The sequence below is a fragment of the Balaenoptera acutorostrata genome, chromosome 6 (assembly GCF_949987535.1).
Source record: "Balaenoptera acutorostrata chromosome 6, mBalAcu1.1, whole genome shotgun sequence".
NCBI lineage: Eukaryota > Metazoa > Chordata > Mammalia > Artiodactyla > Balaenopteridae > Balaenoptera > Balaenoptera acutorostrata.
In genome coordinates this window covers 74,548,137-74,561,677 of record NC_080069.1, presented here as the reverse complement: position 1 = coordinate 74,561,677, position 13,541 = coordinate 74,548,137, and the positions used below count along the sequence as shown (strand labels likewise).

Here is a 13,541-nt window from a genome sequence, read left to right as displayed (position 1 = left end):
GTGGCAGGCATTGCAGTGAAACTGGATACTTCTTCCAAAATAGGCAGAACTTAAAAAACAGCTAGATATACAGAAGTCACCAAAGATAGATTTTTTTTTGGAGGTCTGACTAAACCTGTCTCCCTCTATCATCAGATAGTTTTTCCCTTGCTCGAATATGTATTTCTTTTTTTTCTTTTCTTTTTTAAATTTATTTATCTTATTTATTTATTTTTGGCTGCATTTGGTCTTCATTGCTGCACGCGGGCTTTCTCTAGTTGTGGCAAGCGGGGGCTACTCTTCATTGCGGTGCACGGGCTTCTCATCACGGTGGTTTCTCTTGTTGTGGAGCACGGGCTCTAGGCATGCGGGCTTCAGTAGTTGTGGCACACGGGCTCAGTAGTTGTGGCTCGCGGGCGCAGGCTCAGTAGTTGTGGCACACGGGCTTAGCTGCTCTGCGGCATGTGGGGTCGTCCCGGAGCAGGGATTGAACCTGTGTCTCCTGCATTGACAGGTGGATTTTAACCACTGCACCACCAGGGAAGTCCCTCGAATATGTGTTTCAATGAACAGTTACTGAGTACTGACTAAGCACCAGGCAATGAAGATAACAAAGACTTTAAGGTTTGATCCTCATGCTCAAGGATCTACATGTGAATAAATAAAATAGTGTGTTAAATTCCACAAAAGAGGTTAGCTCTGGAGGCTTGGCGAGCCACAGCATGGTGGTCTTCACGGAAGAGATGAGTAGGAGGGGGACAGGTAAAGGAGAGAGGGGAAGAATGGTCCAGCGGAGTGAGACATGCATTAAAAGACCAAAACCTTTAGAGAACATGTCCGGTAGATCAGAACGGCTGGAGAGTAGAGATGCTCTGGGGAGAGGGGAGATAGGAGGCTGAAGAAGGAAGCTGAAGGAGCATCTGGAGAAGTGGCAAGGAACAGATCAGGAAGGATCTGAATGTTCCAAGCTAGGAAGTAAGTATGGCTCTGGCCCAAAGGCAGTAGAGGACCTCCGCTAGAGGATCTTCAGGACCTGGTGGTCTTCTGATCTGAGGATCACTTTGGCAGCAGCATTAGGGATATGCTGAAAGGCAGTGATAGTGAAAACTAGTAAAGAGGCTACTGCAAAACTCCAGGTGAGGAAGGGTCTCAATAAGGGCCGTGGCTGTGCATCTGGAGAGGAGGGGGCAGATCCAAGTGTTATTTAGGAGACAGACTGGATAGGACATGGTGATTTACTGAGTGTGGGGAAAGAGAACAAGAAAGAAGGATGGAAAGGGTAGCTTCAGGGTACTGATGTGGGCAACTGGCTTCATGCTGGTCATATTCCCCAGGCCAGGGAAGACAGGCAGAGGAACAGGCTGTGGGAAGACAATGGAGCACCTGGGAAGACCAGTTTTCACATAGGATGTGTCTCTCAGCTTGTCACATGGGGACCACAGGGGATGGTTTGAATAAATCCTACTTCCTGTTTTTGATGGCAAGTGACCTGTGATGTCCTGGCGGTACTTTCTGCTGACATAACTCTTACCCTGGGCCAAGTGCTCTTATGGGTGTAGATGGCTGTCACAGCAGGCAGAGGGTGAGGCCAAAGAAGAGGAAATGCTTCCAGAAAGGGAACCCAGTTATTCACATGTCCATTTTCCCCAGACATAGCCTACAGGGAACAGCAATGTGGGAGCCAGGGAGAACCCAAGATCTGGATCCCTGCTTTTGGAAAGAGCCCTTTGTCTGAATCCTGTGGGCAAGTGGCCTTGGCAGGGATGAAGGATAAAGTGCATTCCGTTCCCTAGAAGAGTTCCAAGTGGCCAGTGTGCCACGTGGAGGAGTTGGTAGGGATGGACCAGCACAGGGGGACAGGCTTACAGGCAAGGGCCCGAGGCTGGGCTGGGGAAGCTGAGGAAAAGGATTCGGGGGCTGCTCAAAGGGCGCAGGGGAAGATGGCATTTGTCAAGAGGGCTCATTGTGGGTTGAGGCGGTTTAGGCTGTTTTGGATGCAGAGTCCAGAAGCAGCAGCTCTGATGGGGAGTCAGGGAAGTGGGCTGTGGGGAGCAGGGCACAATGCATGCAGGTCAGGCTGGGTCAATGAGTCAGGCAGGTATCTTCCGGCCAGCAGTCACGCAAGGGAAATGGAGTCCTGGGGTCTGAGACGTCACGCCGAAATATGAAAGAGGTAGGGGCAGGAAGCAAGAAGTCGGCAGCAAGAGGTGAGGAGGCTTATCGTTTCTATCTGGGAACAACAGAAAAGCTGAGGTCCAAAGGTCTGGGATTCCTGGCTTTACCACCTCTAAGCCCTTAAGAGGACCTGGCACCAGCAGAAAGGGTCTTTTGACATTATTTGGCTCCTGACTGCATTTCTCTCCTACCTCACATGTTCCTTTACTATTAACTGTTGCAACACCAAACAACTCTAGTTCTTGGAACATGTTATGTCATTTCATGCTTAGCTTATATTATTTTCTCTTCCTAGAAATATGCTTCTCCTTCTTTGCCTACCTGGAGAACTCTTCTCCTTCTTCAGAACCAAGCTATGATGTTACCTACACTGATCCCTAAAATGCTTTAGAATATTATCATTGCACTTAATATTCTGAATGGCAATTGATTAAAAATAGAACCTGCTGTATAAAAAATAAATAAAAGAAAATTCAAAAATTCATATTATTTATAAATATAAATAATAATTATAAGATAATATAGAATTATAATTATAATTTATAATAATAAATATTTATACATATAAAAATTTATATTATATTGGCTTTATCATTTATAAAATAATGTCACCTACACCATCTAATTGAATCATCACAATGCTCCTGGGACATAAGTTGAGCTTATATATTAAGGAAAAATTGTGGTTTAGAGAGGTTATGACTTGTCAAATATCATACAGCTTATCAATGGAAGATCTAATATCCAGGCATCCAGACACCTGACCTTCCTTCATTTCTCCCTCCCTCCATCCATCCTAACCTTATTTCTGTCTTAAAGATCTTGCTACCGCTGAGATGATGAATTGACATCAGAATTGATTGAAATTTCTTGCTGAGAATATGTTTATCACATATTAATAAATCACATTTGTTGATGCTTCAAAAAAAATTTCAAAAAAATAAAAATAAAAATAGAGGTCATTCCCCTCATGTTGGCACACAGGAGGCCTGCAATACATGTCTGATAAGTGAGTAAAAGGATGCATCCTAATATGGGTGTAGCTCACCTTTCTTTGGCTGGGCTGCTGACACAGTAATCCAGTCCCCTGCCTGACTTGTTTCTAGAGCCTGAGTAGCACTGCCTCACTCAGAGGATTGTTAACAGCAGAGATTCCCGATCGTCTGGGGCCAATGCCAGCCCCAGGGTGACCTTACATCCTCCCCGGATCTCCACAGCACCTCATCTGGTGCTAAAGTGAGGGGAATCTGCAAAGTGAGGGAACTGTCAGGGTAAGAGAGGCTGTGGGCAATGTCAACCACACATCCTAATTCCAGCCCTTCAGAGGATGACCTGAAGAAAGAGAGGTGAGTCTGCTCGGCTCTAGGATGGGGGGTCGTTAGCCCGGGGTAGGAAGCGAGTAGAGAGACGAGGGGCTGCAAGGGATTCATGAACTGGAGTGTGAGTGGGCATTTTTCTGGGGAGACAGTTCACAGCTTTCATCAGTTTTACAAAGAGGCCCGTGACTATTAAATATTAAGACGTACCATTCCAGAAAAGTGCCTTCCTCCAGGTAGCTCTGATCTGAGAATCAGCTGCTGACTCCAGATCACAGAGGCCTTGGTCATAGTCAAGGCAGATCACAGAAGGGACTCAGGTTCCCCCACAGCATGCCATTCCCATGCTCCAACTCCACCCCAAGAAAAGCCTTTCTGAAGGTCGACGTGCGCAATTTAAGGAAGCTTCATGATCTGTGTCTTTGACAAGTTCAAACGCAATGAAAGAGAGGGAGTTAGGCTTAGGATACCTCCACATTGACCTTTATGTGCCTTAGCACAACAAATCCTCAAAAAATAAAAAATAAAAAGGCAAATCCCCAGGGTCTCATTCCTGACGAAGAGTCATGTTTGACCTTGTTCTATCAGGATTGGGCTTAGGAAATGCTAATAAACAGACAAATCCTGTGCAATGGCTTTTTACATTTGACCTTTCCTTTTTTTTCTGGCAAAGGAGCCTGTGGCTTTAGAAAACAGCAGAAAAAAGGCTTTCCATATTCAAGAGGCAAGAAATGCACACACACACAAAGAGAAAGCAAATCTAAAACTGTTTGAAACTCTGGGGAACTGAGAGTCACTTTTCACCCACATCCTGTCAGGGTTGAAAAGCACAGGAAAAGGTTTCTCCTAAAATGTGTGTATGTTTTATTTTTTCTTTTTTAAAGAAAAACAAGAATCACTCATATGCACCCAGATATCTGAATAGATCAGCTGGATATTTTTTTGTTTGCTTGGTTCCCACTGTTCTTCCTATGACTTCTGAAAAGATAGTTTTAAAAAAATCCTTACATTGAATCTTTAAATTTCAATTGTTAAGAGCACATGCTTTGTCCCCAAACAGGTGTGGGCTCTGCCACTGACTTGCTAGGTGATGCTGGACAGGTTTGTTAACCTTCTTAAGAACCTAATTATTCACCAATTAAAATGGGAGTATGAATGGTACTGATGTCAAATGGTGGCTGAGATAATTAAAAGAAATAATGCATTAAAAAATCTTAGGCTATTAAGTGAAGAAAGTCAAACAGAGAAAGACAAATATCATATGGTATCACTTATATGTGGAATCTAAAAAAATGATACAAATGAACTTATTTACAAAACAGAAATAGACTGAGACAGAAAACGAACTTATGGTCACCAAAGGGGAAAGGGGGGGAGGGATAAATTAGGAGTTTGGGATTAACATATACACACTATTATATATAAAACAGGTAAACAACAAGGACCTACTATATAGGACAGGGAACTATACTCAATAACTTCTAATAACCTATAATGGAAAAGAATCTGAAAAGGAATATATATATACATACATGTATAACTGAATCACTTTGCCATACGTTTGAAACTAACACAACATTGTAAGTTAACTATACTTCAATTTAAAAAAAAAGGAAAATATCTTAGGCTAGCTTGGTAAACTCGAAGCATCAATGAATGGCATCTAAAGGACAGGAGCTGTGGAGTAAATCCTCTACCAATGAAACAAACAATTCCAAGGACACATCTTTATGCGTTATCACAGATGTTTTAACACAGAGAAAGAAAAAACCCAGCAACAGTGGGGCTGTGTTTCTCATTGAGGATTCCCCATTTTATACATTACACGGGGTGGTTGGACTGCCTTCTTCACCTTCAGGTGAGCTCGAGTCTGGCAGAGAAGGGACCCTTCCCCTTCCTCCCCTGTAACAAGGTGCGTCATCTGACCAAGTCCACAGAAGGCCCAGGAAGCCAAGGCACACCCCATATTTCCCAGTGATCAGGCCCCATGAGTCCTATTCTCTTCTCCAGAAAGCCCTGGTCAGGCCTGGACCCAACCCCGCACCAGCGCGCCATCAGCCCATCTCCAACATGCCCAGCTCAGCTGAGAACCTGAATGGTTCTCCTACGTTCATCTGGGCCAGGAAATAACATTCCTGAGAATCTGTTAATCAAATGATCATCATCCTTCAGAACCTAGCAGAGTTGCATTTTCATCTATTTCTCCAAAAGGGCTTTTACCTACTTTCTGTAAATTTACCATGTCAGAAAAATTTATCCTGGACTTTGGTTTTACTTTTTTTTTTCTTTTTTTCTCATGCATTGCTGGCTGGGGGAACTCCTCCTCCTTTTGACAATCGCTCTGACTACTTTGCATGGAATGGTCTTTGCTCTGTCAAGCCTCATTCCTGATCGCCCCTTATTCAGATCACATAGAGCAATTTCAGCAAATGGGCCCACCTCATGGTTCTGCACATACAATGGATTTCCAGGGATCCACTTATCAATCCCACCAAGTGCATTTTCTCTAAGCTTCTCTCCCCTGTTGGAATCTTACTTCATCCAAGTCTTGTATATGGCTTTTCTCGTTAATCACTGTGTTAAACCTAAACTTCTTTTCCCTCCACTTTAACCACCCTTCCCACAGGGAAGGATGAAAAGAAAAAAAAAAATTCTTGTTTCATTTGATCAAAGAAAGCTGACTTAGCTTATTAATAAAACCAACAGACTCCAGACAATTTCCTTATCATCCACCAGTTCCTTCAACAACAGGGAAGCTTGGATCAGCACCAGGACTGGTAATGATGGGATTCCATGTGACAGTTTTTGGACATTCTTACAAAGGTACCTTACCACAGATGACTTTTCAAAGGCATTCACAGCAATGACATTTCCTTACCCGGCAGTCTCTCTGAAGCGTCTTCATGAGCGCATTGTATGTTTCTGTATCAAAATACAATCCTTCGTGCATGTCTTGCAGGAAATCTAAGTCCTTAAACGTGGGGTTGGATTTCTCTCTCTCTTTTCGGGATGCTCTTCGCTTATAGGTTGAGCCTTTCAAGTCATATGTAAAGTGCATTCTCATGGAGCGTGGTAAGACATTGTTCATCACCACAATCCTGATGTTAATGCCCCCTGATTGCATGCAATACAGTCCATAAAATTTGGGCAAAAGAGTCCTTGGATTCTGGTTTAAGTTCTAAAAAAAGAAAAAGGAAAAAAATGTTTAAACTCTACTTTTACAAAATAATGCTCCACTATGACGTGTTTTCATCTAAAATGATAATTAAAAATGGAAGGTGATTATTTTTGTTAACGGCCATTGTTAAAATTTTGCTGTTCCTAACCTAGTTTTTAAGTCAGCTTATGGGAACAGCAACTTTATCATTCTGATCTCAGGGCATTAAAAGTGGCTGAATTGAAAATGGACAGAATGTCCCAAATTAGCTCCAACTAAAATCAGGCAAAGATGTGATTAGTGCCATGTGTGATTATTCTCTAAGGTAGCTCCAGAGAAAATTAATTGCTGGGGTACGAGGGATGAACATTTAAAATTTTAATAGCTCCTGAGAAACTGTCTTCCAAAAATGGCCAGACCACTTTACAACCACACTTTGTAAGACTACATATTTCCCACCACTCTTACCAGTGCTGAATATTATCCAACTTTATAATCTTTGTAAGCATGCTTGGTGAAAAATGACAACTTGTTTTCAATTTAATTTAAATGTGAATACCACTAATAACTAGAGAAATCTAATATTTTTACATATTTTTAGCCACCTCAAAGATAATTTTGTGTTACTATCCTTTGCTCATTTTTCTTTACGTTTTTGTCATTGTTGGAGTTCTTGATGTATTCTGGATATTTATTATTTTCCTATTCTATTCGGGGTAAATATTTTCTTCCACTATGTTGTCTTTTTTGTTATAAAAATAGGGAATACACACCTATTTTTGTTTCACTTTAAAAGTAGGCAAAAAGTAAAAAATAGTTTACTAAAAGGCATTTATATAATGAAAAGTCTACTATCCCTAATCCTTCCCCCAATTCCCAACTTTTGTGGAAACTGTTGTTCCCACTTTCTTTCTATCACTTTAGAAGTATCGCATGTGCTTATGTTAATTTTATACCTGGTTTTTTTTTTTTTTTGGTTATACAGATGTTTTGCTTTTTAATTTAGTCACATTTATGTAATTGTTTCTTGTGCTTTTTTGGCTTCTTATTTAGCAAAGCTTTTTATACCCCAAGAAATTTATAAATTTCTTCTATGGTCTTATAAATTTTTAATAGTTTTGGTGATTACATTTGGTTTTTTACTCCACATGGAATTAATTATTTTCTTCCAGAAAGTTTGCGTAGAGCATTGATCTGACTTACATGCATCATGAAATGAGTATCACAGTAAGTTTAGTGAACAGCCGTCATCTCATATAGATACAAAATTAAAGAAATAGAAAAAAATTTTTTCCCTTGTGATGAGAACTCTTAGGATTTACTCTATTAACAACTTTCCTATATAACATGCAGCAGTGGTCATTATATTCACCATGGTGTACATCACATCCCTAATGCTTATTTATCTTGTAACTGGAAGTTTGTACCTTTTGACCACCTTCCTCTAATGCCCCCTTCCCCCACCTCCCGCCTCTGGTAACCACAAATCTGATCTCCTTTTCTATGAGTTTGTTTGTTTTTTTTTGTTTTTTGTTTTAAATTAATTAATTTATTTATTTTTGGCTGTGTTGGGTCTTCGTTTCTGTGCGAGGGCTTTCTCTAGTTGCGGCGAGCGGGGGCCACTCTTCATCGCGGTGCGCGGGCCTCTCACTATCGCGGCCTCTCTTGTTGCGGAGCACAGGCTCCAGACGCGCAGGCTCAGTAATTGTGGCTCACGGGCCCAGTTGCTCCGCGGCATGTGGGATCTTCCCAGACCAGGGCTCGAACCCGTGTCCCCTGCATTGGCAGGCAGATTCTCAACCACTGCGCCACCAGGGAAGCCCCGAGTTTGTTTGTTTTTGAAGTATAATTGACCTACGTCACTATGCTAGTTCCTGTTACACAACATAGTGATTTGCTACCTCTGTACACTTCAAACTGATTGCCACAATAAGTCTAGTTAAGATCTGTCACCATACAAAGATACTACATAATTTTTGACTATATTCCCCACACTGCACATTTCATACTCATGACATTTATTTTGCAACTGAAGTTTGTACCTCTTAACCTCCCTCACCTATTTCTTTTCCCCCGACACCCCTCTCCCCTCTGGTAACCACCTCTTTGATCTCTGTGTCTATGTCTCTGTTTCTGTTTTGTTATGTTTGGCCATTTGTTTTGTTTTTCAGATTCCACATATAAATGAAATCAAACAGTATTTGTCTTTCTCTGTATGACACTTCACTTAACATAATACCCTCTAGGTCCATCCATGTTGTCACAAATGGCAAGATTTCATCCTTTTTTAACGTTAAGTAATATTTCATTGCAAATGCACACCACATCTTGTTTTTCCATTCATTTATTGATGGGTACTTGAGCTGCTTCCATATCTTGGCTATTGTAAAACAACGGTGCAATGAACACAGGGGTGTATTTATCTTTTCGAATTAGTGTTTTTGTTTCCTTTGGATAAATCCCAGGAGTGGAACTGCTGGATCATACAGCAGTTCTAGTTTTAATTTTTTGAGGAATCTCATACTGTTTTCCATAGTGGCTGCACTAATTTACATTCCCACCAATGGGCATGAGGGTTCCCTTTTCTCTACATCCTTGCCAATGCTTATTATTTATTGTCTTTTTGATAATACCCACTCTGATGGATGTGACATGATAGCTCACTGTGGTTTTGACTTGCATCTCTCTGGTGATTAGTGATATTAACCATCTTTTTCTGTGCCATCTGTATATCTTCTTTGGAAAAATGCCTATTCAGATCCTCTGCAGATTTTTATTTTTATTTTTTATTGAAGTATAATTGATTTACAATGTTGTGTTAGTTTCTGGTGTACAGCAAAGTGGTTCAGTTTTATATGCATGTATATGTGTGTGTATGTGTGTGTATATATATATATATATATATATATATATATATACATATATATATATATGTACTTTTTCAGATTCTTTTTCATTGTAGGTTCTTAGAAGATATTGAGTATAGTTCCGTGGGCTATACAGTAGGACCTTGTTCTTTATCTATTCTATATAAAGTAGTGTGTGTCTGTTAATCCCAAGCTCCTAATTTATCCCTCCACCCCCTTTCCCCTTTTGGTAACCATAAGTTTGTTTTCTATGTATGTGAGTCTGTTTCCGTTTTGTAAAAATGTTCACTTGTATCCTTTTTTAAGATTCCACATATAAGTGATACCATATGATATTTTTTTCTCTGATGTACTTCACTTAGTATGATAATCTCTAGGCCCATCCATGTTGCTGCAAATGGCATTATTTTTCACTTTTTTATGGCTAAATAATATTCCATTATGTATGTATGTGCCACATCTTCTTTATCCATTCATCTGTCGAGGGACACAGGTTGCCTCCATGTTTTGGCTATTGTAAAAAGTGCTGCTATGAACACTGGGGTGCATCTTTTCAAATTAGAGTTTTCTCCAAATATATGCCCAAGCGTGGGATTGCAGAATCATATGGTAGTTCTATTTTTAATTTTTTAAGGAATCGCCATACTGTTCTCTGTAGTGGCTGCACCAATTCACATTCCCATCAATGGTGTAGGAGGGTTCCTTTTTCTGCACACCCTCTCCAGCATTTATTATTTATAGGCTTTTTAATGATGGCCATCTGACTGGTGTGAGGTGATACCTCATTGTAATAGTTTTGATTTGCATTTCTCTAATAATTAACAATATAGAGCACCTTTTCATGTGCCTGTTTCTGACCATTTTCTAACATTTTTAAATTGGGTTATTTATTATTTATTTTTCATGTTGCGTTGTATGAGTTCTTTGTATATATTTTTTAAACATCTTTATTGGAGTATAACTGCTTTACAATGTTGTGTTAGTTTCTGCTTTATAACAAAGTGAATCAGCTATACGTATACATATATCCCCATATCCCCTCCCTCTTGCGTCTCCCTCCCACCCTCCCTACCCCGCCCAAGGTGGTCACAAAGCACAGAGCCGGCTGCTTCCCACTAGCTAACTATTTTACATTTGGTAGTGTATATATGTCCATGACACTCTCTCACTATGTCCCAGCTTACCCTTCCCCCTCCCCATGTCCTCAAGTCCATTTACTACATCTGTGTCTTTATTCCTGTCCTGCCCCTAGGTTCGTCAGAACCAACTTTTTTTTTTAGATTCCATATATATGTGTTAGCATATGGTATTTGTTTTCTCTTTCTGACTTACTTCACTCTGTATGACAGTCCCTAGGTCCACCCACCTCACTACAAATAACTCAATTTAGTTTCTTTTTATGGCTGAGAAATATTCCGCTGTGTATATGTGCCACATCTTCTTTATCCATTCATCTGTTGATGGACACTTAGGTTGCTTCCATGTCCTGGCTACTGTAAATGGTGCTGCAGTGAACACTGTGGTACATGACTCTTTTTGAATTATGGTTTTCTCAGGGTATATGCCCAGTAGTGGGATTGCTGGGTCATATGGTAGTTCTATTTTTAGTTTTTTAAGGAGCATCCATACTGTTCTACATAGTGGCTGTATCAATTTACATTCCCATCAACAGTGCAAGAGGGTTCCCTTTTCTCCACACCCTCTCCAGCATTTATTGTTTGCAGAATTTTTGATGATGGCCATTCTGACCAGTGTGAGGTGATACCTCATTGTACTTTTGATTTGCATTTCTCTAATGATTAGTGATGTTGAGCATCCTTTCATGTGTTTGTTGGCAATCTGTATACCTTCTTTGGAGAAATGTCTATTTAGGTCTTCTGCCCATCTTTGGATTGGGTTGTTTGTTTTTTTGATATTGAGCTGCATGAGCTGCTTGTATATTTTAGAGATTAATCCTTTGTCAGTTGCTTTGTTTGCAAATATTTCCTCCCATTCTGAGAGTTGTCTTTTTGTCTTGTTTATGGTTTCCTTTGCTGTGCAAAAGCTTTTAAGTTTCAGTAGGTCCCATTTGTTTATTTTTGTTTTTATTTCCATTTCTCTAGGAAGTGGGTCAAAAGGGATCTTGCTGTGATTTATGTCATAGAGTGTTCTGTTTATGTTTTCCTCTAAGAGTTTTATAGTGTCTGGCTTTACACTTAGGTCTTTAATCCATTTTGAGTTTATTTTTGTGTATGGTGTTGGGGAGTGTTCTAATTTCATTCTTTTACATGTAGCTGTCCAGTTTTCCCAGCACCACTTATTTAACAGGCTGTTTTTTCTCCACTGTATATTCTTGCCCGCTTTATCAAAGATAAGGTGACCATATGTGTCTGGGTTTAGCTCTGGGCTTCCTATCCTGTTCCCTTGATCGATATTTCTGTTTTTGTGCTAGTACCATACTGTCTTGATTACTGTATCTTTGTAGTATAGTCTGAAGTCCGGGAGCCTGATTCCTCCAGCTCTGTTTTTCTTTCTCAAGATTGCTTTGGCTATTCGGGGTCTTTTGTGTTTCCATACAAATTGTGAAATTTTTTATTCTAGTTCTGTGAAAAATGCCATTGGTAGTTTGATAGGCATAGCATTGAATCTGTGGATTGCTTTGAGTAGTACAGTCATTTTCATAATGTTGATTCTTCCAATCCAAGAACATGGTATATCTCTCCATCTGTTTGTATCATCTTTTATTTCTTTCCTCAGTGTCTTAAAGTTTTCTGCATACAGGTCTTTTGTCTCCTTAGGTAGGTTTATTCCTCAGTATTTTATTCTTTTTGTTGCAGTGGTAAATGGGAGTGTTTCCTTAATTTCTCTTTCAGATTTTTCATCCTTAGTGTATAAGAATGCAAGAGATTTCTGTGCATTAATTTTGTATCCCGCTTCTTTACCAAATTCATTGATTAGCTCTAGTAGTTTTTGGGTGGCATCTTTAGGATTCTCTATGTATAGTATCATGTCATCTGCAAACAGTGACAGTTTTACTTCTTCTTTTCCGATTTGGATTCCTTTTATTTCTTTTTCTTCTCTGACTGTTGTAGCTAAAACTTCCAAAACTATGTTGAATAATAGTGGTGAGAGTGGGCAACCTTGTCTTGTTCCTGATCTTAGTGGAAACAGTTTCAGTTTTTCACCATTGAGAACAATGTTGGCTGTGGGTCAGTCCTATATGGCCTTTATTATGTTGAGGTAAGTTCCCTCTATGCCTACTTTCTGGAGGGTTTTTATCATAAATGGGTGTTGAATTTTGTCAAAAGCTTTTTCAGCATCTATTGAGAGTATCATGGTTTTTCTCCTTTAATTTGTTAATATGGTGTATCACATTGATTGATTTGCATATATGGAAGAATCCTTGCACCCCTGCGATAAATCCCACTTCATCCTGGAGTATGATCCTTTTAATATGCTGTTGGATTCTGTTTGCTAGTATTTTGTTGAGGATTTTTGCATCTATGTGCATCAGTGATATTGGCCTGTAGTTTTCTTTTTTGTGACACCTTTGTTTGGCTTTGGTATCAGGTGGCCATCTTTGTCTGGTTTTGATGGTGGCCTCGTAGAATGAGTTTGGGAGTGTTCCTCCCTCTGCTATATTTTGGAAGAGTTTGAGAAGGATAGGTGTTAGCTCTTCTCTAAATGTTTGATAGAATTCACCTGTGAAGCCATCTGGTCCTGGGCTTTTGTTTGTTGGAAGATTTTTAATCACAGTTTCAATTTCAGTGCTTGTGATTGGTCTGTTTATATTTTCTATTTCTTCTGGGTTCAGTCTCAGAAGGTTGTGCTTTTCTAAGAATTTGTCCATTTTATTGGCATATAGTTGTTTGTAGTAATCTCTCATGATCCTTTGTATTTCTGCAGTGTCAGTTGTTACTTCTCTTTCTTCATTTCTAATTCTGTTGATTTGAGTCTTTTCCCTTTTTTTCTTGATGAGTCTGACTAATGGTTTATCAATTTTGTTTATCTTCTCAAAGAACCAGCTTTTAGTTTTATTGATCTTTGTTCTCATTTCCTTCATTTCTT

At 39.8% G+C, this 13,541-nt stretch overlaps 1 protein-coding gene across 5 annotated transcripts in view; it reads right to left on the bottom strand.

The window, feature by feature from the left end:
• PIP5K1B (phosphatidylinositol-4-phosphate 5-kinase type 1 beta) overlaps positions 1-13,541 on the bottom strand; it is a 349,897-nt gene that overhangs the window by 126,984 nt on the left and 209,372 nt on the right. For all 5 annotated transcript variants that reach the window (XM_057548627.1, XM_007182239.2, XM_007182240.3 and 2 more), the window contains one exon: positions 6,349-6,648. In XM_057548627.1, the coding sequence (XP_057404610.1) occupies positions 6,349-6,648 (300 nt within the window). The remainder of the gene's footprint in view (positions 1-6,348; positions 6,649-13,541) is intronic.